Source organism: Pelophylax lessonae (assembly GCF_965119305.1).
Source record: "Pelophylax lessonae genome assembly, chromosome: 2".
NCBI classification, from domain to species: Eukaryota; Metazoa; Chordata; class Amphibia; order Anura; family Ranidae; genus Pelophylax; species Pelophylax lessonae.
In genome coordinates, this window is record NC_138769.1 from 64,439,547 (window position 1) to 64,465,641 (window position 26,095).

General features: G+C 42.6%; 1 protein-coding gene across 1 annotated transcript; it reads right to left on the reverse strand.

Annotated features, from left to right (window-relative positions):
* Positions 1 to 2,115: 2,115 nt before the first annotated feature.
* Positions 2,116 to 26,095, reverse strand: CHMP2B (charged multivesicular body protein 2B). Its single transcript, XM_082248550.1, has 6 exons — positions 25,957 to 26,095; positions 13,341 to 13,432; positions 10,410 to 10,604; positions 8,626 to 8,728; positions 5,663 to 5,769; positions 2,116 to 2,417 (listed from the first exon to the last, which is right to left on the reverse strand). The coding sequence occupies exons 1-6, from the start codon at positions 25,988 to 25,990 to the stop codon at positions 2,304 to 2,306; spliced, it is 645 nt and encodes a 214-aa protein (XP_082104676.1). The 5' UTR covers positions 25,991 to 26,095; the 3' UTR covers positions 2,116 to 2,303.

The following is a 26,095-nucleotide window of genomic DNA, read 5'->3' on the forward strand; positions in this document are numbered from 1 at the left end:
GATGGGGAAAATTGGGTCAGTTTTTTTCCATTTAACCAGCAAGTTGAAAAAAATACAGACCCATCTATGGCCAGCGTAGCCCAATACCAAATCAGAACAGTTACAGCCATGGTAGAGTGTCCATAGCAGGACATTCAGCTAATACACTCAGAATTTAAATATCACTTCCAAACAGACTTTGCATTTAAAAAAAAAAAAAAAAAAAAAAAAATCTAAATTAAAGTAGATTTCCACTTTTGCAGTTAACTTTGGGAAACTCCAGCTATAGTTTATACGTTTGTTATGTGTTCCCATTCACACCTTAAAGCGGAGTTCCACCCGAAATTTATACTTACCTCCATCTTCTCGCTCCCGGTCACCTGAAAAACAAATGGATAATCGCAATTTTTTTTTTTTCACTTACCTTTTAGAGAAAATATACTTACCTTACTTCCTTCTTCCTCCCCTCGGCGGCCACGGCGATTCTTCACTTCCTGGCTTTTGCAATGATTCCTGGGAGCTGAACGTCATCGCTCCCAGGAATCATTGCGCCTGCACCGGCCCCGACGTCAGTTCCGGGGCGCGCGCGTCATTCCCTTCTAAACAGCTTCTGGGCATGCCCAGAAGCTGTGGAGGGATGACGCGCGCGACCCGGAAGTGACGTTGGGGCCGGTGCAGTGCATCGTGGGACCGAAGAAGAAGGAAGAGGACCGAAGAGGACGCGGAAGAGGATCGCGCTGGCTTCAAGCTGCCCACACCTGAGATGGCAGCGCTGGACAAGACAATTTCAAGGTAAGTATTTCTCCTGAAAGGTAAGTGCAACCCGGGACAGATCAGAGGCTAGCCATTATGGAATGTGCTAGCCCTGACTGTCCCGGGGGTATTTTTATGAAAAAAAATTTATAACCAGGGTGGAACTCCGCTTTAAAAATTCTCATAATGCTGCCTAAATTTGGCGCAGGATTATGCATAGGGGCTATATTGCTTTGAATAAATGACAATGGAAAGATAAAAAAGGGACACATGCTTTTTTTTAGTGCATTAACATACAATTACCCACTCAAGCCTTGAGATCTTTAACCCTTTGGTAGGAGAACCAGTGTTTGAAAACCTCTCTGATCCACTCATATAAATTACATAAAAAGTGAGAACCAAGTAGAAAAAGAAACCTGTGAAAAGGCGAGCAGATTTCCATTTTTTTTTTTTTTTAATTAAGCTATATGAAAAGAGAATAAATCTAAAAGCAAAGTAACACATATAAATAAAAAGTAGGTGTTATCCCAATTTGACTGCAAACCTGGAAATACACTTTAAATTCTCAGTTATGAATGTAGTATGAATACAATGAACCAATCATTTTCCTTATTCCCTTTTTCTTCTGTTTTAAAAGATTTTCACACGTATAACTGGAAAACTGTCTTATGAATAACCTACAGATATGCTTTTCCACTAATAGTTTTATTAGTGGTGTTTAACACTTGTGACTGCACCACCACTTTCTCTTCTCTTGCATGGCAAAACTTATCACAAATGTTACTGCAACTCCAAACTAGATCATCAAATGTGCAAACTCCTAACCATTATTAAAAACAACACATTCTGTCTTATTAGTATCTCTAAAGAGGAAGAAGATGCATGGCTGGTGACAACACATGTGGAAATGTATGATAATCTTTCACCGTGTAAACAAAATCTTTAGTACTTGTATTTTGGGTAGGGTGGCAGAGTTCTAGAATAATGAGCAATTTCATTTTTAAAGAACTATTGTTGTCCATAAGTTTTCTGAAACTAAAACAACCCAAAAACCAAATGACTGAACAATGAGCTCCACTTCAGCAGCAAAGTACACTGCAGAATCCTTGAAGTGAAATAAGTTAAGGGGTATGGCAAAAAGCTAAAGCATCAATGGAAACTGCCAGTAACAGACATGCTTTCTTGCCATGCACATGACTGGAAATTCATTATTTATCATTACAATGTTTAGGTTATTTCTACAAACCAATGAAAGTATAGTAGGCTTATTTTTTAAACCAATTCATAGACCTGTTTTTAAGTGGGAAATTTTTAAATAACTGTACACTACAGAAGATACAACAATATATCTGTTTTTGGGAGGAAAAAAAATCTGTACATTAATTATTGTTCTATATACAATCTTTACTATTATACAGCTAACTGTAATGTCCGTTACATTAAAAAACAAAGAAGTTAGCTCCTCAAGTCCTCTAAAAATAAGTCACTCTTCTCCAGGAGGGATATTGTGTAGTTCCAGGTAACCCGAATACAAGTCCACACAGGGCAAAGGTCTTTGTGTTACCAGCTTGCTAATCTACTCCTAAAGCCTTGAGTTGGCGCTCAATCTCTTCATCAGATATGGTTGATTTTTTGGATGAGGCAGCGGAGGGAAGGCCTTTGGCGGCAGATGGAGCATTTGCCATCTACAAAAAAGAAATAAAATACATATGAACATAAGAGATTTCATAAATTATGAACCACAGATCACACCTTGTTTCTATAAAAAGCCCGAAGAAATTCGCTCTACTAGATGTATGTGAACTCAGAGACTTGTTACTTTACCAATTCCATCATATGCTGGAAAGGTTATTATAGGTGGGTGAGGGGTAGGCTTTAAAGCTTAACCTTGGGCAAACGGCTAAACACCCAATGAAATTCATACATTCCAGTGGTTTAACCTTCCAAGGGATTTTGCATCGCTTTCCATTTAGTCTTGAGAATTACACAGCTCTGCCAAACAGTTCCAGTACCTGACCTTGCTCTGTAGCATGATTACCTTTCACTTAAAAAGTTTCCTCACTATCATCACTCTGGACAATGAAGGAGGAGCTCTCCTAACTCCTATCACTTGCTTTGAAGTGCAACTTCTTGCTTTCTTGTGCTGCTTCTTCTTCCTCTTCACACTCTGAGCGCTGCTGTCTAGGCTGTACCATGTGCTGTAAGAGGCTATCGACAAGTTTAACTAAAGTGCAACTTCATAACATTAGAAAATCCTCTGCACTGCTAGACTGGTCATAGCAGCATTTTCTGACCTGCATTCCAGCATTCTAAGGTTGTAAATGTCATCAAGACCTATGCAGGTTAACTAGCCCTGCACTGGACAGGAGGACATTGAGGGATAGTTCAGTGCTGCCACATGGCGGAATGTGTCTACCAGGGGAGCGAAGAATCCGATAAGTAACTCTCCCCTAGATTAAACAAGTAGTTAACCCATGCAGTGCAGGTGCAGCCCCATTGCAATGGAGAATTTTCAGATTTCTCAGATTTGGATTTTAAAGCTGAACTCCAGGATAAGCAAATATTGGGGAAAAAACAAAAACACAAACAGAAGAGGCATGTGTGTAGCTTGAATCTTGTGGTGGGCGTTGCTATGGATATTTGATGATTTTATAGCAAATTTGTTAGTTAGATTCTATGTTAAAGAGGAAGTAAACCCTCCTCTGACACTTTTACCTATAGGTAAGCCTATGATAAGGCTTACCTATAGGTACTGTAAATATCTCCTAAACATGTACCGTTTAGGAGATATTTATCTTAAATGCAGCCAGTGACGTCACTGGCGCATGCACTCTGAAGGAACGGCCGCTGGTGCCGTTCCTTCAGAGCCCCGTGCCGTGACCATCGGCTCTCGCACGCGTGCGCGGGAGTGACGTCACCGCGGCTCCGGCCAATCAGATGGCCGGATGCCGCGATCCCGGAAGACGGGCGATTGGACATGTCGCTTGCATCCAGCTAAGCGGGCGGCACGGCGGGGGCTCGTTCTAAGGTAAGTATTTTATAATGATGCATACTACCTCATTATGTGTTTCTCTTGAAGGGTGAAAAAGAAGAAAAAAAAAAAAAAGTTTACAACCTCTTTAAGAAGCTAGCTTCCCCACATCGGTATGCACAAAAAACAATTTGATTGGTTTAGGAGCTAAACATGTAACATGAAGTATGTAGGGGGGGTGTTCAGGACTTTTGAAACAAGCATGTGTTCAGAGAAAGGAGAGTCGTTTTTGGAACACAAAAGGAACATGTCTGTTTTAGACTTGATAAGCAGTTGAGCAAAGAACTATGAAGATTCTTGATTCCATCTTTGAGTAAATGTTGAGGCAGATTTTTGTAACTTTGAATTGTGTGATGTATATAAAGAGAGGAAAAAAAAAAAAAAAAAAAAGCATTGAGGATTGCTAGGCCCCTACGAGAAGTAAAAATGTATGCATTGTAATTATTGCTTATGTATGGGATCAACAGGTGGAATGTATCAGTTGTGAATATTTTTTTTTTTTTTTTTAACTGATTCATGACGAATGTCCCCATACATGTGTAATACTATATCTCTCAACCACAGGTTGGTTTAGTGAACTTTTGATGTTGTGTATTTAAAGATGGCTGCCGCATTTCCAATTGACCATGTGGTTGTGGGGAGGGAGGGGGCCGGGGGGGGGGGGGGGGGGGGGAGTGCAACCACGTGTTGCTAACCTCACTCACAAAATGAACTGAGTGGACAAGAGGAATGATTACATCCTGTGGGTGGTCTCTGGTATACAGGACTATAAAAAGGTGTCCATAGCACAAGGACTTGGCTGTTTTTTGGAGCTGTAGAAAGACCAAGCATGCAGCCAGGATTTCTTATTGTCCTGTGCCTCCAGCTATCCTATGTAAGCTGTTGACATTCTACCAGAGCCAAGTATTATTTGATATTGGGAATAGGAGTGTGTGTTTAAGTCATGGTATGGTGTAATGTTTATGGTAAATGTTATGTGCAGGAAGCTTTACGTATTTTATCGCCCAGTAAAGTTTAGTTTTATGCTTTTTATCATAACTGCTCTTAGTGGGTCTGTTCATTTTAAAAATATTCACTAGATATTTCAGTGGCTGTCCAGAATATTTTCATTATAAAATGTTGTTCCCACATTTGATACAGTATGCTTAGTGTATTTCTTCCAGATCTGTGCAGTAATCCAGTGTGAATGTTTACCTTTGTGCAGGAGCTTCCAGTAATCAAGACTGGTCACTGTTGCCCCCTCTCCATGCACAGGGTAACTAGTCTTGTATCTGCCCCCTCCTGTTTTCTGTAGGCAGCCTGAAGTGGGTGGAGCTACTGGCTCCCCCATAGCTCTGCTCTTTGCACAGACTATGTACAGCACAGTGATGTCACTGTTACTTTTATAAAAGTATTACCTGGGTTTGCCAAGCATGTATGCAGAGATGCATGCAGCAGGATTTAGGGGTGGGGGTCCTATTTAAATGAAAAGGTTTTGCTAAATGTGTGCATTTAGCAATACACACTTAAAGAGGACCCCCACCCCTAAATCCTGCTGCATGCATCTCTGCATACAAGTCATGAGCTGGAGCTTACATACAGTTTCCTCTCTTGGTTTCTGTCAGCTGACAGAGTGACAAGGAATGTGCATTAACCCAGATGCAGTGGGCAGAGTTGTGCTCTTTACTGTTAAAGCCAGATATGGGTTGGGGCAGTTGCAGTTTGTACAGAAATTACGTAAACCTGTTGCTGAAGAGGGTGGAAGTTAGTCAACCTGTTGCTTTGCAGTAAACAGGAAAAATCCCGGGTTTAACACACACGCGTTGGTAAAATATTAGAACTATTATTTACCCTTTAACAAAAAAATAACAAAAAGTAAAATAATAATGTCAGAGGGACAAGTTCTGAAATCCCACATACTTTTCCTGAGATTTCAATTCCGATTTCATCCAAAACCTGATTCACTATGTCCTGGCTTTCTTCTTCATCGTCCGAGGCATCAAAAATATCGTCCAATGTGTCATTTACTGTGAAAAAAAAAAAAAAAAAAGAGAGGTCGTCAGATGAAAGGTGTCAGATCTTGCTGAAGGCCAATACCTTATAACATCCCAAATCCATATATACCAATAACTAAGCTTCAATGGCCTATTAAGATAAATGTTCCTTGCATGAGAATTAGTTCAATGCAAAAGAAGAAAGAAGAAGAAAGAAAGAAAGAAGAAAGAAAGAAAGAAGAAAGAAAGAAAGAAAGAAAAAAGAAAGAAGAAAGAAGAAAAAAGAAAGAAGAAAAAAGAAAGAAGAAAAAAGAAAGAAGAAAAAAGAAAGAAGAAAAAAGAAAGAAGAAAAAAGAAAGAAGAAAGAAGAAAGAAGAAAGAAGAAAGAAGAAAAAAGAAAAAAGAAAAAAGAAAGAAGAAAGAAGAAAGAAGAAAGAAGAAAGAAGAAAGAAAGAAGAGGGGGGGGGGACTTTAGTTATATCACAATATCAAACAAACTATTCACAGTACAGATAGTCTACAGAGCTCTAAGAGGATGGGAATAGAGAGCACACAGGAGGTACGGATCAGGAAATATATTATAGGGAGCAATTGAGCTTTAAAAGTAGCAAAGGACATGCTGAACAAATTTCTTAATTGTAGAACCCAATACACACACTAAAGTATTGAATAAGTCACCATTTATCTAGGTAGACAGGTTTCTAAAGATGCTATTGACCTGAAATTTTCACCAAAATGTCATTAACAACGCATGCAATGTCAGTTCCTGGTGAAGCTTGGAGGAGTTTTCATGCTGCACTGAGTAGTCCTATGGGGCCAGCAGGGCTCCTGACCCTCTGTCTGGACAGTGCTTAATGGCCCGGTGCTGATCACATGCACTCTCCCAAGAAGAAAAAAAAACCCTCTCTAGCAATAAACACCAAACTGAGCATGTGTAGTCTGACTCCAAAGGCTCCGTTTTAGTTAGACATTTTTTGGAGTCAGTGGAAGAGGAGGAGGATCTGTACATACAAGATTAAGCAGCCTTTTAACACAATGCAGAGGATTAACTCATTAGGTTTCACAGTGAGTATAACAAGCATTCTTTACTGCATATACAGACTGATTTTACGGTTGTGGGTTTAGTAACACTTTAATACTTTGTACAAAATCCTCTGTTGGTAAGGATAGCGTCAAGACGCCTCCTGTATGGAGAAACTAGTAGCATGCATTACTCAGGTGTGATTTTTGGCCCATTCGTCAACACAACCCGACTTCAAATCTTGAAGGTTCTGTGGGCCTCTGAACTGTGATCTTTAGTTTTTTCCATAGATTTTCTATTGGATTCAAGTCAGGTTATGGGCTTTGCCATTCTAACAGCTTTATTTTCTTTCTTTGAGTTGGAGTTAAAAGTTTCCTTGGCTTTGTGTTTGGGATAATTTTCTTGTTGAAATGTCCATCTTCATTTCATCATCCTGGTAGATGGCAGCAGATTTTTATCACAAATGTCTTGGTACATTATTCTATTCACCCTTCCTTCAATGACATGAAGTTTGCCAGCACCGCATGCTGAAAAACAGCCCCACACCAGGTTGTTCCCACCTCCAAACTTCAATGTTGGTATGGGGGTGTTTTGGGGGGGTGATGTGCAGTGCCATTTGACCTCCAAACATGATGTGTATTATGGCATTCAAAGCATTCAATTTTGGTCTCACCTGACCAGACTATATTCTCCCAGTATTTCACATGCTTGTCTAAATGTTATGCAGCAAACTTTAAAATGGGCTTCAACATGCTTTTTCTTTGGCAATAGAGTCTTGCGTGGTGAGCATGCATACAGGCCATGGCAGTCAAGTGCGTTACATATTTGCTTTGAAACAATTGTACCTGCTAATTCCAGGTCTTTCTGAAGCTCTCCACAAGTGGTCTTTGGCTCTTGGAAAACTCTTCAGATTATCATTTTCACTACTGTCAGAAATCTTGCAAGAAGAAGTACCTGGTCCTGGCCAGTTTATGGTGAAATTATGTTCTTTCCACTTCTGGATTATGGCCCTAACAGTGCTCACTGGAACATTCAGAAGTTTAGAAATCCTTCTGTAACCAATGCCATCAGTATGTGTTGCAACAATAAGGTTGCAAAGGTCTCGAGGGAGCTCTTTGCTTTTACCCATCATGACATGTTTCTTGTGGGACACCTTGGTAATGAGACACCTTTTTATAGGCCTTCAGCTGAGACTAAACCAGCTGATAATAATTTGCAGGATTCCTTTCTAATTACTGATAAATTTCAGCTGGTGTCTTGGCTTTCCATGACTTTTTGCACCTCCCCTTCTTCAGCTGTTCAATACTTTTCCCTGTGTCATTCCTTTTTAATTACACATAACTTCTGAATTTATTTATTTGTTTTGGGTTTCATTGTATGTATGGATTGTATGGGTTGTTACCAACATTAGGTGAAAATTTCATGTCAATAGCACCTTTAGCAATATATTTACCTAGAAAAATGTTATCCTAATCTCTAATCTGCACACACCATCATGTATTTAGCCCCTAAAATTCTGTTTTTAATTTGTCATTATGGGGTTACGGAGTGCAGATTAAATGACAAAAAAACAAAAGCAGAGCGCATGGCAGTGTGTTTTAAAAACTGCATCTTATAGCTACCCAGCTGTGTTAAAAGCATTTTCATTTTAAAATCTCTGCTGAAGATAGAAAGCGCTACTACATCTTCATAGAGGTGAATTCACAGAACAATGCTACAAACACTATAATTATGATCAATTGGCACACAACACCTTTATAAAATATGGCTCACAGAAGCTCAGCTGGACATAAATATAAGATAGAACTGATGTACCAAGTGTGGAGCCTGGCAAAGATGTGTAACAGAGCGAGATAAAAGTGCCTTACTCATTTCTTCTGTCATTTCCATTTTCATATTTTCTTTCTGGAAATTTTGCATCGTTTGAAGGGTTTTCTGTGGATCCATCTTTTTGTTTACTGCTTGCATGGTCTGAAAACAAAAAACAATGAAATTGTTAGAAAAGTTTTAAATCTTTGATATTTTAAAGCCCCTCCCACCCCCAACTGATCACTGGATTTGGGGGGCTCCTCCTTTTCAGGGATCTACCTCACTGTCTGTGTGACATGGATACTTCCTATTGCCCATTCAACAGCAGCAGGTTTTTTTCAGAATCCAGAAGCAGACCCTCGCACCCAGGAACAGCCCCAGCAATGTACCTGGACAGCATCTTTAGGTATACATAACTTGCTTCACCAGGTAAGAACAGAGAAGTGCAGTTTATACTCTCTCCTGTTACCTATGATAAGTCCAGCAGCTGTGACAGGAGGGTATGCACACTGGACATGTACAGCCCAAAGGAATAGGTTTAGCACACTAAGCTGATATACCCATATCAGAGAGCATTCTGTGCTCTTTGGCAAAGGTGAACCCTTTAAAAAGAGCCATTGTCATTATGGGAATGATTAAGTATAACCCATGCAGAGGCACAACATAAAAGATAAACAGCAGTAATGTAAAGAGATCAACATACAGTAAAACTTTGGAATGAGAGTAACTTGATTTGAGAGTGTTTTGCAAGACAAGAAAACATTTTTTTTTGTTTTATAAATGTTGACTTGATAAACAAGCGATGTCTTAATATAAAAAGTAGCATCACGTCACAACCAAGTAAAAAAGAGAAGAGAGGAGCTTCTAAGCGTAGCAATATGGTTACATTTACTAAAAGGTACAACATTTAGAAACTGACATGGTTGATGATTAAAACAGACTCATCCAAGTATGCAGGCATCCGGGGTAAAGCTGTCCATATAGACCAGGGGTCTTCAAACTTTGGCCCCCCAGTTGTTCAGGAACTACAATTCCCATCATGCCTAGTCATGGCTGTGAATTTCAGAGTTTTACAATGGCTCATGGGAGGTGTAGTTCTGCAAAAGCTGGAGGGTCGTAGTTTGAGGCCATCCTCCGCCCCAGAGGTCATCCATTCCACTCTACGCTCCACGAGCACTTCAAGCCTCGCTTTCAAATTGCTCTACTCCAGGGTAGTCTTCACAGTCACGACTGCAGACTGACAGCGGTGAGAGCGGGCGGTACAGAGGATAGTCTATGTGGACAGCTTTACTCCAGATGCCTGCATACTTATATCTGCCTCTTTTAATCAACCATGTGAATTGCTAAATGTTATACCTTCATTAAACATAACCATATTGCTACACCTAGAGGCTCCTCTCTTTTATACTCTGTAGCTCCTAATGGATTTTGCTTGCTCCCCTTGTGGAGGCTGCCGTTTGTGGATGGACGTTTTATGGTTACACAACCTATCACATTGTTATAATCTTTTTATATGGACTATAAAAACTGAAGGAGGTATGAATAACTCGTTGTGGAAAAAAATCATCTGAGTTGCCAGTATTTCTTATGAGGAAAAGAAAACACTTGGAGTAAAATGTGCCACCTTACATAGCAGGCCATGCATTCTGGATTTTTTACAAGCTGCAGAAGAAACCATGCTGAACACTGCACATCGGTTCCTAATTTGTGCACGAATTTCCAGTTACAGATTTGCATGAATGTGGGGTGCGGCCATTATTGAAAAAAAGAACTACTTTATATGCCAGGAGTTTTTCGTTAAGTTCTCGTTCTAACTTTTCCTGTAACAGCTGTGTAATCTCACCTTAGCTGTGGTAGACATTGCACCGGCCATCTTCATCTGGGAGCCCATGACTTTGGTCTGCGTAGACATGGATGTGACTTTGGAACTCACAGCATAGGTTCGAGTTTTCTGTTTACGGAGCTGGACTAATTGCTTTGCCAGTATCCGGCAGGCATCTTTGTTACCTGCCTTCGCCATCTTTTTTATTTCCATTTCCTGACAAGATTGAGAAAATGTAAACTCATAAAAAGGAAAATGACATACACTTAATATGCTTATATTATACATACTTCAATAAAAAACACATGGGGAAAACAGATACCTCTTTACTAAAACACGCAAATGAGCTAGAGAACAGAGAGAAAAAAAAAAAAAGATGCTTTCAATACAAAAACTTTTACTGTGCCCCAAAATCACGTGTACTGTACCAGCCTCCTCACTCAAACAATGCAAGAGTAAAGCGCTAGGTGCAGCAACCTATACCAATGAACCAGAGGACACTTTACAAACCTCAGGCTAGTACTATCTTCCAAGTTACTTACAGGAACTGCATTTCAAATTACACACTCTGCTCTTGGTCTTGTTTTTAATGCCACCTGATATCACTGCTAAAGTACATCTGTCTGATAAATGCTTGTTAAGCTGGCTAGAACATGCAAGTAGGAAGAGGTTCCTTCATATACCCTCAGATATACACTTTGGGTAACCTAAATTCTGTGAAGCTACAGCAGGTGAATCACAATATTCATTGACACTTCCTAGCTTGCCTTTCCTGTACTCTCTATTAAGCAGTAAGGAAACCCATTAGAGTGAGGAGACAATAAGCAGTTAAAGAAAGGCAGGAGGAGGCAGGCAGCTTAGGACCAAACCAGAAGAGATAATTGTAAAGAGTTTTACAAACTATAAATCCCCAAAAAGTTAAAATGCAACAAAGTTCATGTTTATTGGTTAACAGATAAAAAAAAAAAAAAGGGGGGGGGGGGGTGTGTGGCCGTGAGATATATATATATTTTTTTTTTTTTTTTACTAGGAGCCTGCAAAGCATTACACCTGTAATCAGCAGGTCGCAGGTGCAATCTCAGGTTCCTGCAGACTGTCAGTGTATCCGTCTGTTTATACCTCATGAGGGCACAATGACAGGTAGTATCAACAAACTACCTAGGGAGATCAACAGCGCCCTGGTAGTTCATCAAGAACTACAAGCAGTCAGATGCAAAGGCTGACAGTACTTGCAATTCTCCCATTCACAGAAGACTGTTAATAAATTTGGCTGGGGGGAGAGGGGGTGTAACCGATTACAAAAGGTAAACTTATCCTTTAAAAAGGCATAGACCACCTTTTGATAAAAAAAAAAAAAAACTACTACATTTCTGAACTCAGGCCTTCCGAGCACTGCAACCACAATCAGTGGATCAGGGATGCAATGCATCTGCTCTTGTAGATTCCTCCTCTAGCCTCTGCTCTGTGACAGCACTGCAATTGTACTCCATTGACATGTAGGAGTCCCACTATGGTAGATTTGTAGTTTTTTTAACTCACAGATTCCTGTAAATGTAGCCACACACAGCCATACCAAACTAAAAAAAAAAAAAAAAGAGAGCAGAATGCTGAAGGGGTTTAACCACTTGCCTTCTGTGCACTTAAACCCCCTTCCCATCCAGACCAATTTTTAGCTTTCAGTGCTCTCACACTTTGAATGACAATTGCTTGGTCATGCAACACTGTACCCATATGAATTTTTCGTCCTTTTTTCACACAAATAGAGCTTTCTTTTGGTGGTATTTAATCATCTCTGGGTTTTTTATTTTTTACAAAAAAAAAAAAAAAAAAAAGTTTATTTTCTGCGAGTAAATTTTGAAAATAAATACATTTTTCTCCTTCACTGATGTGCGCTGATGAGGCGGTACTGATAGGCTGCACTGATGAAGAGGTACTAATATGCCGCACTGATGAGCACTGAGAGGCGGCACTGGCGGGTGGCACTGATGAGCAGCACCATCAGTGCCCACACTCAGTGCCCATAGTGCTGCCAGTCAGTGCTCATCAGTGCCTAGATGAGCAGGCACTGACTGGCAGCACTATGAGCACTGATGGCGGGCACTTAGTGTTTTTTATTTACCTTGTGTAATCAGGGCACTGGTGATCAGTGCCCTGATTACATTCCTCTGTGTCCCCGACGGCTGATCGGCTCTGCTCCTTCCTCACACTGCGGTCTCTGAGCGAGGAAGGAGCGCTGGCGAAGAGAGATGATCTCATATGTTTACATATGAGATCATCTCTCATTGCATGGGCCGATCACGTGGTAAATGGCCGCTGTGATTGGCCATTTACCACGATCTGTGATTGGCTGTGTCCAAGGGACACGGCCGACACAGATTTTCCCCGATGCTCGAGGGCGCGGGGGGCCTGTCTCTGGGAGGCCGTTTAAAGACGGCCTCCCGGAAATTCGAGTCCGCGCTGTAGCCGTACTTTGGCTATAGCGCGGATGTGAAGAAGTTAAGGGAGAAGGGTTTGGGACAGTGGCCATTTTACAAGTTACACCCTTAATTTAGGTGTAACAAAACATGGTCTCAAAGGTGGATAAGCCCTGGAAAGAAGCCGCATGTGTCAATCATACCTAAAATGTCCCATTTTTTTTAGTGCAACGTCTTCCAAAATAGCAGAAGGTTCACAGACATAAATCTGATCTTTTGCAATACACAACTGAATGCTCAGGCTAAGACACCAATAACATCCAAGACCGATCTCTCACACTTAATCGGGTAGTTGGCTATATGACTGGGGTAGATTTCGATTCTATGCAGTTAACATACTAGATTAGAGATAAATGGAAAAGAACGCAGCATAAAAACAAAAAAAAAAGTAATTTCCCTCCACTGAAGAGATTTGCACTATATCATGATGAACATAAACAAAGACACTAAAAGGTTTAGGAGTGTTTAGTTAACTTACCAGCTGTTTCTCCTGTTTCTCCAAAGCTGCTCGATCTCTGGTTATAGCCCTCTGAGTGCCTCTTAACTCCTTATTCTGCTCCTTTATTATGTCTGCAAGGAGGACAAACAAGTTTACACATAAAAAACTGTCCACATAAATATGTGAGAACATTTCTTATAACCTGTGTGTGCCCTTCTTCCTCTCGCTCCGTGTGTGAGGTCAGCTATGGGATTGCTGATGAGAACAGCAATAACCAGCTGATGCTAAAGGAAGACTTGTACATATGAATATTTCATAGCAGACAATTTAGGAGACCTTGTATTTCACATCTAGTAGCTGATGAAGCGGGTTACCTAGAGGTATGGAGTCTGCTGAAAAACACAGTAGTGGGGTGCAGTAAATCCATATAACAGCTGTTACCGCCCCATAGAGATGCTGAAATACCAAAATAATTACAGCTATTACTATTCAATGCAGCTTCCTAATATGGATTTATTTTCTATTTTTCGAAATTATCCATTTCCATAGGAGCCAGCTCTGGACAGCTTTGTAGATGGTTTAACCACTTCACCTCTCATACCTGTTCACCCTCTATGGACAGAGTGACTTTTACATTTCTGCTATGGACACCTTTATTCAGCGCCATCTTTCTCATTAAAGTGTTACTAAACCCAGGACCCTGCATTCACTATATTTGGTCTCCCTCAGTACACAGAACATGGAAATGCAATAGTTTTAGTAAATATAAACTGCTAAATACCTCTCTCATCAGCAGCATATAGCAGTCTTGTGACTTTTATCAGTGCCTGGTTAAAACATGTAGAAGAAGGAGTTTTTATTCTACTCTGACTGTCTGAGAGGCTGCATGACCTCTGATCCTCTGCCGATCACATGCACTCTCCCAGGAAAAGAAAAGAAAAAACACACAACTCACTAGCCAACCCACACCAAACTGAGCATGTGCAGAGTGCTCCCAGGGCTCTGTATTATCAAGAGATGGATTAGGGACAGTGGAAAGGAGTATGACAAGCATGCTTTACTGCAGTGTTTCTCAACTCCGGTCCTCAGGGTACACTAACAGGCCAGGTTTGCAAGAAAACTGAAATACATCACAGGTGATATATTTTGCTGCTCAGCGATTGCAGTATTCTAGTCTGCATCTCCCCAAGGCAATACTTAAAACCTGGCCTGTTAGTGTGCCTTGAGGACCGGAGTTGAGAAACACTGCTTTACTGCACATACAGACTGATTTTCTGTTGTAGTAACACTTTAAGACACCAAAAAGGTAATACATATTATGCTTTAATTTCATTAAATGGTTTTGAAACCATGCGCAGAGAACCCCCGATCCTCCTCTTCTTGGGTCCCTCTTTAGCTCTCCTGGCCCCTCCCTACTGTTAAATGCCCCCATAGCAAGCTGTCCGGGCCAAGCCACAGCTCCCTGTGTCCATACAGACACGGAGCCCCGAATCTGCCCCCTCTCTCTCTCTCCTCAATGACCGACTGACTGAAAGCAGTGGGGGCCAATGGCGCTTCTCTGCCATCTCAGCTAATGAGCAGGGAAAGACACGGACAGCCGAGTCTCTCCAACATCACTGGATCGGGATGGGGCTCAGGTAAGTATTAGGGGGCTGCTGCACAGAAGGCATTTTATCTTAATGAATAGAATGCATGGGGGGGGGGGGGGCACAGAAATTAGTTTTGCTACCCTAATGTATTCTATGCATTGTGCTTATCCCACCACAGAGGTGTGATCCTGACCCTAGGGTTCTAAAGGTGCAGTTTACTTTTGTCTTTTGGTTAAACTTAGTGGACGTGTCTTTTTTTAAACCAAAACTATAAATTACTGCAGACAACAGAAACCATGAAATACCCCTGATGCAGAACCCAGGGGTATCCATAGTTGGGATGCACCGAAATTTCGGCCACCAAAATTATCGGCCGAAAATTAGCCTATCCCATTTCGGCCGATAATGAGTTAACAATGCCGAAAATAATGGCCGCCGTGAGAAAGGAGGAAGGCGCAGCGCAGGTTTCAAAAGTCCCGCCTCTGGCCGGCCACCCGCCTCTCGATGATGTCCTTACTACTACAATCGGTGTATGAATGAACTGACACACCGGGCGGGAGGGCGGGCGAGCGGCCGCTAATAGCTGTAACTATGTGAGCTTTACTTCACTTCCCTGTCAGCGGGGCTGTGTGCATGAATGAAGTGTCACACCGGGCGGGAGAGCGGCCGCTAATAGCTGTAACTATGTGAGCTTTCACTTCACTTCCCTGTCAGCGGGGCTGTGTGTATGAATGAAGTGTCACACCGGGCGGGAGAGCGGCCGCTAATAGCTGTAACTATGTGAGCTTTCACTTCACTTCCCTGTCAGCGGGGCTGTGTGCATGAATGAAGTGTCACATCGGGCGGGAGGGTGGGGGGTGCGGCCGCTAATAGCTATAACTATGTGAGCGCTTCACTTCCCTGTCATACGGGTATCTCCGCTGACAGGGAAGTGAAGGCTCACATAGTTATATCTATTAGCGGCCACTCCCCCGCCCTCCCGCCCGGTGTGTCACTTCATTCATATACAGATTGTAGCAGTGACATCTCCGGGGAGGCGGGCCACCGGCCAGAGGCGCTTCTTTTGAATGAAGGTCACCAGAGGAGCACTCAGCAGAGTGACAGTAAGGAAATTGAATCGTTGGGATGGGGAGGGACGCTGAGCCAGAGGGGGGGGGGGGAGAGCTGAGGCAGCTTACCAATGGTATTAGTATTAATTATGCAGCATGAGGAGGTTAATGTATTGTCACTGCTGGTCACTGATGCATTAGTGACCGACCAGTGGCAATTAACCCCTTTGTGCTGCATTAGTGCAACCAGTGTTAATTAACACTGATACTGGTTGCACTAATGCAGCACAAAGGGGTTAATTAACTGCCACTGGTTGGTCACTAATGCATCAGTGATCAGCAGTGGCAATACATTAACCCCCTCATGCTGCATAATATTAATACCATTGGTAATTAAATTAACCTCTTGCCAACCCATCACAGTACATATACTGTGACAGGGTGGCAGCGACAGGTGTACGTCGCTACCTGTTTTTGGTATATACCCCTCTTCCATTTTAAAATTTTTTTGGGGAGAAAGTCATTTTCGGTTTTCGGCCAAGGGCATCCTGCATTTTCAGTTTCGGCCAAGAATTTTCATTTCAATGCATCCCTAATCCATAGTGAAAGTCACAAGACTAAATTTGGCAAAACGATCTGTGTTAAAAATCAGCCAATCTGAACTATGATCCTTCAGGGCAGATCATGTGACCAAACGCATTGGTATTAAGTGACACGAGCAGCTGACACTTCTACAATGATTTCTGCATTGTAGGCAATTTTTTGGAGTAGCAGAGTTGGGGTCATATTTGATACTATTAGGGCTCATGTACACTGCAACTTGTAAACGGACGTTTAGGAGCAGTTGGGCGTTTTTTTTTTCAGAAGCCCCTGAACCCACCTCAATGTTATCTTATCTGTCCATGTACACAGGGTCGTTTACAGTCATTTAGAGGCAGTTGAGTTCAGTGGCTTTTTTTGGAAAGTAAATATTTGCGTTCAGGATGTTCAGAATGGGTGTTTACCGGCGTTTCAAAACAAAAACGTGACCGAAACGCGATCACCCACGTTTAGCGCTTGCGTTTTTACATTTTAAAGGGGAATGATTTTTCTGACCTCTAGAAACTGTTCTGAGCGCAAACGCCCGCTAAACGCGTCCAAATGCGGCATGCAAGCGTGACACAAAGGACGTTTTAAACGTCCTTTAAATTTCAGCGTTCAAGGGACTTTTTAAAACGTCCCGTGTACATGTAGCCTAAGGCTACAGTCACAAAGGCATTTTGCCACGGTGAGAGTGGCAGCGGTAGAAAATCCACCGATTCCTGCTGCTGTTTGACAAGTGTGAGCAGCTAGACAGCTATTTGCTGCACTGATCACTGCTGGACACACACAAAGCGCATCCAGCAACGACCACAACAGCTAATCGCTGGTTGTGTGAGGAGCCACCAATAGCTGCAGTCTTTGAAGTGTATGGGTTACTAGCCACTCATACCCGACAAAAACAAACAGTTATAAGCAGATTCCTACTGCTGTCCTTCACACCATGGCAAAATGCCCGTGTGAATGCAGTCAAACACTGAACTGATGAAGTGTGTCTCCTCAGTCTAGCACGGTTGAAGTGTTATATACACCGTATTTATCGGCGTATAACACGCACTTTTTCCTCCTAAAAATTGAGGAAAGTGCGTGTTATACGCAGATATTAAAAAAAAAAAAAACGGCCAGGAAGCATTGCCGAGAGCAGAAGGGGCGGGTCGGGCCGAGGAGAAGGAAGGACGAGCTGTCATAAGAGCAGAAGGGGGCGGGCCGGGCCGAAGAGAAGGGAGAACGAGCGAGCGCAGTCATCGGAAGTCCCGCCTATGACAGACGTCACACGTCTCAGCAGAGGAGGCGGGACTTCCGATGACTGCGCTCGCTCGTTCTCCCTTCTCCTCGGCCCGGCCCGCCCCCTTCTGCTCTTATGACAGACAGCTAGTCCTTCCTTCTCCTCGGCACGGCCCGCCCCTTCTGCTCTCGGTGCTCCTTCCCGGCCTTTTTTTAAAACAAATATGGTCAGTTCCAAAGGAGCTTGCGAGGCTGCATATTTGGACATTGCGCTTTGCGAGGCTGCATACATGGACACTGCTGGTGGGCTGCATACATGGACACTGCTGATGAGGATGCATTGTTGGACTGCTGATGAGGCTGCATTCATGGGAACTGGTGAGATATCCTTTGATTTAAAAAAAAAAAAATGTTCTGAGTTCAAAGCTGTTTATTTTAAAATTTAAGCTTTTTTCCTGAAATTTCTCTCCAAATATTGGGGTGCGTGTTATACGCCGATAAATACGGTACTAATTTTCAACACAGTTCAGTTTTTGGCTGGAGTACTCCAATCACAGTGAGTCGTTTGCACTCCAGCTTCCCCAATTAGTCAATATCTTGTATTCTTTTCAATGAATACAAGACGCTCTGCTATTGGAGAAAGGGGCAGGTAAACAGCACAATCTGCCCTTGCATTCACACAGCTTTAATCATATCAAATTACAAAATGAGTTTGTATACAAAAGCTTTATTTCTTCAATGAACAAATTTTGCATTTAAAAAATGCCTTTTCTCCAACTTTCTAATGCCTAGGAGGTACCAGATGATCTTCTCTTTCTCTGAATCCATCAGCAGAAGACTGCCCAGATCCTGTCTCTGAGAACTATGGTTCTTAAACTGTTGAAAGATGCTTTGTTTTTTATGTGTCTTCTGTTTACATCCAGCAGAGGGTGTTCAGGTCCGTGAAATACAAAAAAACTATCAGCGCAAACCTATTATATGTGATAAAATAACTCAACACCAATTCACTGTGCATAAATCAGGTGTGTGAACTTATAAATCAATAGTGGTGTCCGGCACTCTTTATATCATTTTATTGGAAGCACACACATTGCTATGTGCCTTATGAACTGGATATGATTTATTGTCATCACTTTTTGATTTTATATTTCTGGTGTTCAGGTCAGTCACTGACTTCCCATTGGTGAGGTTCTCTCGGGATCCAGAAGATAGGATTCATCAGTAGGAGTGGGACTGGTCATCAAGGGACAAACTATCCCTGGGTTTAGCGGTCCCTGCAAACCAGAAATGGCGCTGGAGGAGACCCGGGATGGCGGACTATGGTGCTTAACCAGAGGAAAAAAAAAAAAACAGAACAAAAAACACACACAAACACTTTGCAAGATCTGTTTTGCCTAGAGAGGGGCTACAAAAAAAAAAAAAAAAAAAAAAAAAAGGGGGGGGGGGGATAAATTAAAGCTGATCTAAAATCCAAAAACTGGCTTAACCACTTGCCTACTGGGCACTTTCACCTCCTTCCTGCCCCTGCCAATTTTCAGCGTTGTCACACTTTGAATGACAATTGCGTGGTCATGCAACCTGTAGCCAAACAACATTTTTAGCTTTATTTTGGTGGAATTTAAACACACCTGGGTGTTTAGTAATAAAAGTTTTAGTTTCAGTTATAACATTTTCAAAATAAGTGATTTTTCACCTTCACTAATGGGCACTGACAGCTGCACAGGTTTGACTCCCGCCAAACACCCTGCAATGCGCTGCACATTGCATTCTGCGCCCTGATTGGTCAAAGCTTTGTAAGTTTTGCAAGCTGTGCAGTTTCCACCATAGCAGCCCCACAAAAAAAAAAAAAAAAAAAAAAATGCGTAGCCCCCCCCCCCATTCCCCCAAACCAGACCCTTATTGGGGCATGCAGTCTGGCAGGTCAGGAAAGGGGTGGGCCCAAACCATACAAGGCCACATGCTCTAAACATGGGGGGGGGCTTTGCCCCCATAACCCCAATGCACCATGTCCCTACGTTGATAGGGACAAGGGTCTTTTCCCGACAACCATGGGCTGTGGTTGTCGGGGTTTGTGGGCTTATCGTAACATGGTAGCCCCCATACCCCACGAATAGTCACAGATCAATGCATGCTGGCCTGGTGACCTCGCCAGGTGGCCCCGCCATTACTTATACAACTGTCAAAACACAGAGGAGGCATTTGGCTGTCCTAGAAGGGGGGGGGGGGATTTTTCATGTCGGCGGTGCAGCGCAATTGATGGATTTACATCGAGGGACACTATCTTTTAGATTATAGATTTTTTTTCTTACATTTTTTAATAGCTGGGTGCTGGGAATAGCAGCCGCATGTCAATTTAAATGGGATTTGATGCCGTTTACCCCCCCACCCCTTTAGAAATTTCATTTTTGCTGCAGCATGTTCTATACACAGATGTGCTGATAAGTCCCCGGATTGTCAGCGTAGATGTCTCCTGTGTAGATTTGCCAGTTATCGGCTCTGAGGAGAGGACTGCCAATGACCAACAAATCCTGTTTACATTGTGATCAGCTGTGATTGGATACAGCTGGTCACATGGTAAAGAGCTCTGTGATTGGCTCTTTACCCCAATCTGTAATCAGCTGTGTCTGAAGGACATGGCGATCACAGATCCGTGCCAGGGAGCACCGGAAGCACAATCACGAGAGGACAACCATAGATGTCCTTGCGGCAATGTGAGCCCACACTTTTTGTCTATAGCACGGGCGGGAAGTAGTTTAAGAGGATCTTCAGTCTTTTTTTTTTTTTTTTTAAATTATGAAGAACTGTAGCTGCTGACTTTTAGAAAAAACACACCCAAATGTCCAGGGATTCAGTACCTTCCTCACCTGAGCTGGCTTCTTCTCCAGTCCTTAATACCAGCATGTTAACTGTGGGTAGCCAGCTGTGACTCCTTGCGACTTCACAGCCAGCTGCCCACTGCACAAGTGTGAGCCATGCTGTACTCCACGGGTGTTGGTGGGGTGTTGAAGTTCTGCTTTAATATTTACCATAAAGTTCCCTGATCATCCAACATACTAGCCTACCCCCTTGAAGCAGGATTCCCCAGAGACCACTGCAAAAACATTTGGTACAGCTTTCCACAATCCCTTAGACACGATTCTAATAATTAAACCTTAGGACAGGGCTTGACAAATTTGCTTTGAGTCAAGGAGCTAAAAAAGTTAGGGGCCAGGTTTTTTTTTTTAAAAAACAAAGCTCTTTTTGCTGTACGGCACTGCACTACTTGACTGGAAATTGCACAGTCACGCGACCCTGTACACAAATGAAAAAATTATATCATTTTTTTCACACAAATAGAGCTCTTTTAGTTGTATTTGATCGCAATTGGACTTTTTTTGTACTATAAAGAGAAAAAAAAAAAATCTGAAAACGTTGGGAAAAAAAAAAAAAAAAAAATATGTAGGCTACAATGTCATGCTACCTGTCTTTGGCAAAAACAAGAATCCCAATAAGTGCAGGCTTGAGTGAAAAATCATAGTAATGATGGCAATAAGCATCTTATAGTGGGACTCCGATAGTAAGGCGGGCATTCTGAGATTTGTCAAGCCCTGCCTTCGGAATATGGAAATTCTTTTGTATTAATATTTTTATGAGCCACATTTCTGTTTTCATCTATTTTCAACAAAAGCAGCAACCATTGTATTTCTCCTACAAACTTACACAAGAACTTTACACAAATACTTTTGGACTGACATAGATACTTCTCTTTCCATCTTCCACAATGCAAAATTATTTGACAAGCTTATAGTGTCCCCCTGGCACTTGGCAATCTAATAAAATGCAGTATGGCACTACAGGGATCAGCTCTAGCCACAACATCGCGAAGAGGGAACACAGCTTGTGCTACTAATTAGCTTTGTCACCCTGTCATGACAAATATGTCACAAAGTATAGAGTGAGTTATTCTTCCCAAGTCACCTAGATGCATTTGTATCAACTTATTGTGCTACTATGTGCTTGGCGCTGTAGCAGACACTCCTCTGACCTGTACAGCAGTCAGCAGTGTTTGATTTTTTATGTATATACATCTATAGGCTGCAGTAAGAAGACAAAGCAGACACAGATTTGATGCAATGCAACACAGAAATGCTGTAATATGCAGACATTCCACAAGAGGGAGCAGCCAGGCGAACACCACTATTACTATTCCACAGAACTAACACTGTATGCCAGGTAATGTTATCAGGACAGTGCATAGTGAAAATGTCATCTCTCACAATAAACTAACATATATTCTTGTCTGACAATTACTACAACACCTTATTACCACCTATAAGATAAATCTAAACTCGTTTGCTCTAATCTGTACACAAGTTTATTCCAAAAGACAAACTGATCTGTAGAGAGGAAATTGCACAAATATATTTTATGCTTTTTAAAGAATGTTAATGTCAAATGTATTGATAATTTAGTTGAATTCGCACCTAAGCATTTTTCCCTCCGATTCTTTTCCTATTGGAATCAATAGAAGCACATTGTTGCGCATTAACATGTCACACATTTGAAACAGGTCTTGCAACACATTGTTTTGGATGTGAGCGTGCTTTATAATGTATATCAACCCACAATGAACGTGTGCCATGGTCCCCTATGTGCATTATAAAGTGTCAAACTGCATCATGACATGTGTTTTTATACTATTCCTTTATTTCAATGAAAGGGCATTACATTGCATGTCAATGTGTGTTGTAATGCACAGTCATAGATGTCAATGCATATCAGCTCACGGGTTACACACATTATAGTGCAATTATGTGCGTTATTAAACATCAGAGTACGCCATCATGACGCATTTCCTAAGGCATATGCTGAGATATGTTTCAATTTATTTCTACTGATTTCAGTGGCAGGGCATCATGACACGTTACAGCACCTTTAACGTACAATGCATTGAATTGTATTGGATCTCAATGTGTGTCATAATGGCATGTAGAGTGGCTAAGTGAATAGCACTTCCACCTAGCAGCACTAGAGTTGTCGGTTTGAATCCCAACCAAGCACTATCTGCCTGGAGTTAGCATGTTCTCCTGTGCCTGCATTGCTTTTCTCCAGGTACTCCAGTTTCCTCCCACACTCCAAACACATGCCGGAAGGATAATTGGACCTACTATATGTATGAATGAATGGAGAGTTATGGACATTAGATTGTAAGCTCCTTGAGGTGATGGACTGTGGTGAAAGTACAACATACATGTATATAGCACTGTGTAACTTGACGGCGCTATACAAGAACCTGTAATAGATAAATATTGCACATCAATGTGGGTAGATGCACATCATGGTGCATTTACGTATGCTTCAATGTGCTGACAAGCATCATGACGCAAGTCTTAAGGCATTCGCAGAGTTGCGTTTTCTATTGATCTCAACGAAGGTCGCATCAATCCAAAATGTAAGATGAAAATCCAGCCTTAGAAAACCGGTACAAAAGAGGAACAATAAAACTGAGTTAATGTGTTGGCAGTAGAAGGCAGTGACAACGAAGCAATGGAGGTTTCTATAGGAAGTGACTCTTTGCTGTTACATTAAAGGGCTCAAATGTTTTTCTTTGCAAGCCATAATAATAATAATAATAATAATAATAATAATAATAATAAAATGCATTCTGGTAAACTCAGAAAAAGTAAAAAAAATTTCCACAAAGATTTCAGCATTTAAAGATAATGATGTTACAAGTGGAGGGATTAGCACTTCTGCACAATCAACGCGAACATAAGTGATCATAAGGGAACCCCCCAAACGGAAAAAAAAAAAAAAAAGAAGGAAGGATGATGCTCTGTGATTCAGTCCATGAATCAGCGTCTCTGCCCCAACCCCTTGTGATCACCTGATACGCCATGACATCAGTTTCGAGTCATACACCGTGTCACGTGAGTAAATAATCATTGGGAGCTTCCATGGGAAGTTTCTAAACATAGAAACTAACAAAGTAACAAGAAGCATGAAGATTTTCATTGGGGAAAAAAAAAAAAAAAAAAAAGTTGATACTCAACCAAGCCATTAATTACTTTAGGCAAAGTACAGTCAAGTTTAATATTTCATTCACTTCACACAATCAATAATCTCCTTCAGGAGGGAAATCCTCATTGATAACGGTCACTATCCTAGCAGGTAATGTCTGCACAGCACTCAGTCACATCTCCAGCATATAATACTAAACTTGGAAAAGACATTTATAGGACAAATTCAGAATATTATTCATGTCACAGATCGGAGCCCTCACAGCAAGTAATAAAGACACAATTTGCTGATCCGTGTACAAAGTATCTAACAATTTCATAGGAAAGGTATGTTAGGAAATAAAGTGTAGCAGACAATGCAGCAAGGAGGAGAGGAGCAGACACAGAGACACAGACACTCAGATAGAACATAGTGACATACACAATGACATCTAGACAAGGGGAGAGAGGGGGGGGGGGGACATAGTCCAGGCAAACAAATGAGTACTATGACAAGAATATAGAGAAAAGAAAAAGGGAAGTGGGATCTGGAAAATATGTACACAAATAAAAGACGTATGAGCCATCACTGGAGTTTTGTTTTTCCATAGTAAAAATGTAAGAGGGGGCACAGAGACTGGGAGAGACAACAAAACAGAAAGACAGAGAGAAAACAGGGGGGGGGGGGGAGAGACACACACACACACACAGACAGAGAGAAAACAGGGGAGCAGGGGAGAGAGAGAGAGACACACACAGACAGAGAGAAAACAGGGGGGGGGGGGGAGAGAGAGACACACACAGACAGAGAGAAAAGAGAAGAGGACAGGTAATAAGTCCCATGACTCCCATGTAAGGCTGCTATCCAGCTGTGAAAGTGGAGTCCCCCCCCCCAGAAGAAGAATGGATTGGAGAGGGGGGGGCACCATACAGGGAACTCAGTGAGCTGCACAGGTAACCTGGGGCTGTCCCATTGTTTTGAATAGGGTTTAGCTTTTTAAAATAGTAAAAAGTGAGGGGGGGGGGGGGGGGAGAAGAGAGAAACTCAGAAGAGAGGAAGAGAATGGCAGATGTGAATGTGTGGTCACCAGGAAAGGAATAAAGGAGAGACGATCAGAGCAATGTACAGAGGGGACAGGGAAAAGAGATGAAGAAGGGGGACAGGGAATAGGTGACAGGTAAGGCTGCCATATACTGTAGGTGAAGTGGTGACAGTGGGGTCCAGGTATGGGGAGGAGAAGGATGGAGGTGAGCCGGGTACACAGGTAATCCAAGGCTGTCTTGCTGTGGAACTACAAGTCACAGATAGACCACCAACCTCTGAAGTTAGAGTCCAGGATGGGGTAACAGAAAAACAAAAAAAGTGATAAAAGGTGAAGTGACAACTTGGGCAGAAGGTCATCCTGGGATTGGAAAGGTCCTGGAATGGTGTGTGTGTGTGTGTGTGTGTGTGGGGGGGGGGGGGGGCAGTGACAGCACAGACACCCAGGGAAGTGAAAAGCTCATACAGGAGGAATCTGGGGGGGTCTGTAGGTAGGTGTGTGTGTGTGTGGGGGGGGGGAATATGTAGGAATGTGGGGGGGGATCTGTAGGAGTGTGTGTGGGGGGGGGGATCTGTAGGAGTGTGTGTGTGTGGGGGAATCTGTAGGAATGTGTGGGGGGTGTACAGGTGTGTGTGTGTGTGTGTGTGTGTGTGTGGGGGGGGGGGGGGATCTGTAGGATTGTGGTGGGGGATCTGTAGGAATGTGGGGGGGGGATCTGTAGGAATGTGGGGGGGGGATCTGTAGGAATGGGGGGGGGGGGTTAGATCTGTAGGAATGTGGTGGTGGGGGGGGGGGGGATCTGTAGGAATGTGGTGGGGGGGGGTTAGATCTGTAGGAATGTGGTGGGGGGGGGTTAGATCTGTAGGAATGTGGTGGGGGGGGGGATCTGTAGGAATGGGGGGGGGATCTGTAGGAATGGGGGGGGGATCTGTAGGAATGGCTGGAGGAGACACAGCTGATGTAAACACTGATCATACATAGGCTTTCCATGGAACTACAAGGCCCAGCGTGTCCTATACAACAAGCAGCGAGGCCTACTCTGACCAACACCCCAGAGACCAGCACAGCATTAGTCCGGTGTGCCCCTGTGCCCAGACCAATGGCCTCTGGAAGGGAAGCCACCACTGAGATGCTGGCCCAGTGAGTGACCATTCCAGACAACACCCGGCGGCATGAAATGACCCCTCACTCACCGTCCACCGTCTTCTTCTTGAACAGGGAGGCCATGGCTGCGGCTGCTCGCTCTATTTCCTCATTCACTCTGCAACCAGGAACCGGTTACACTACTTCGCCCCACCACGTGACCAGTCCTCCGTCTCGCAACTGCCCCTC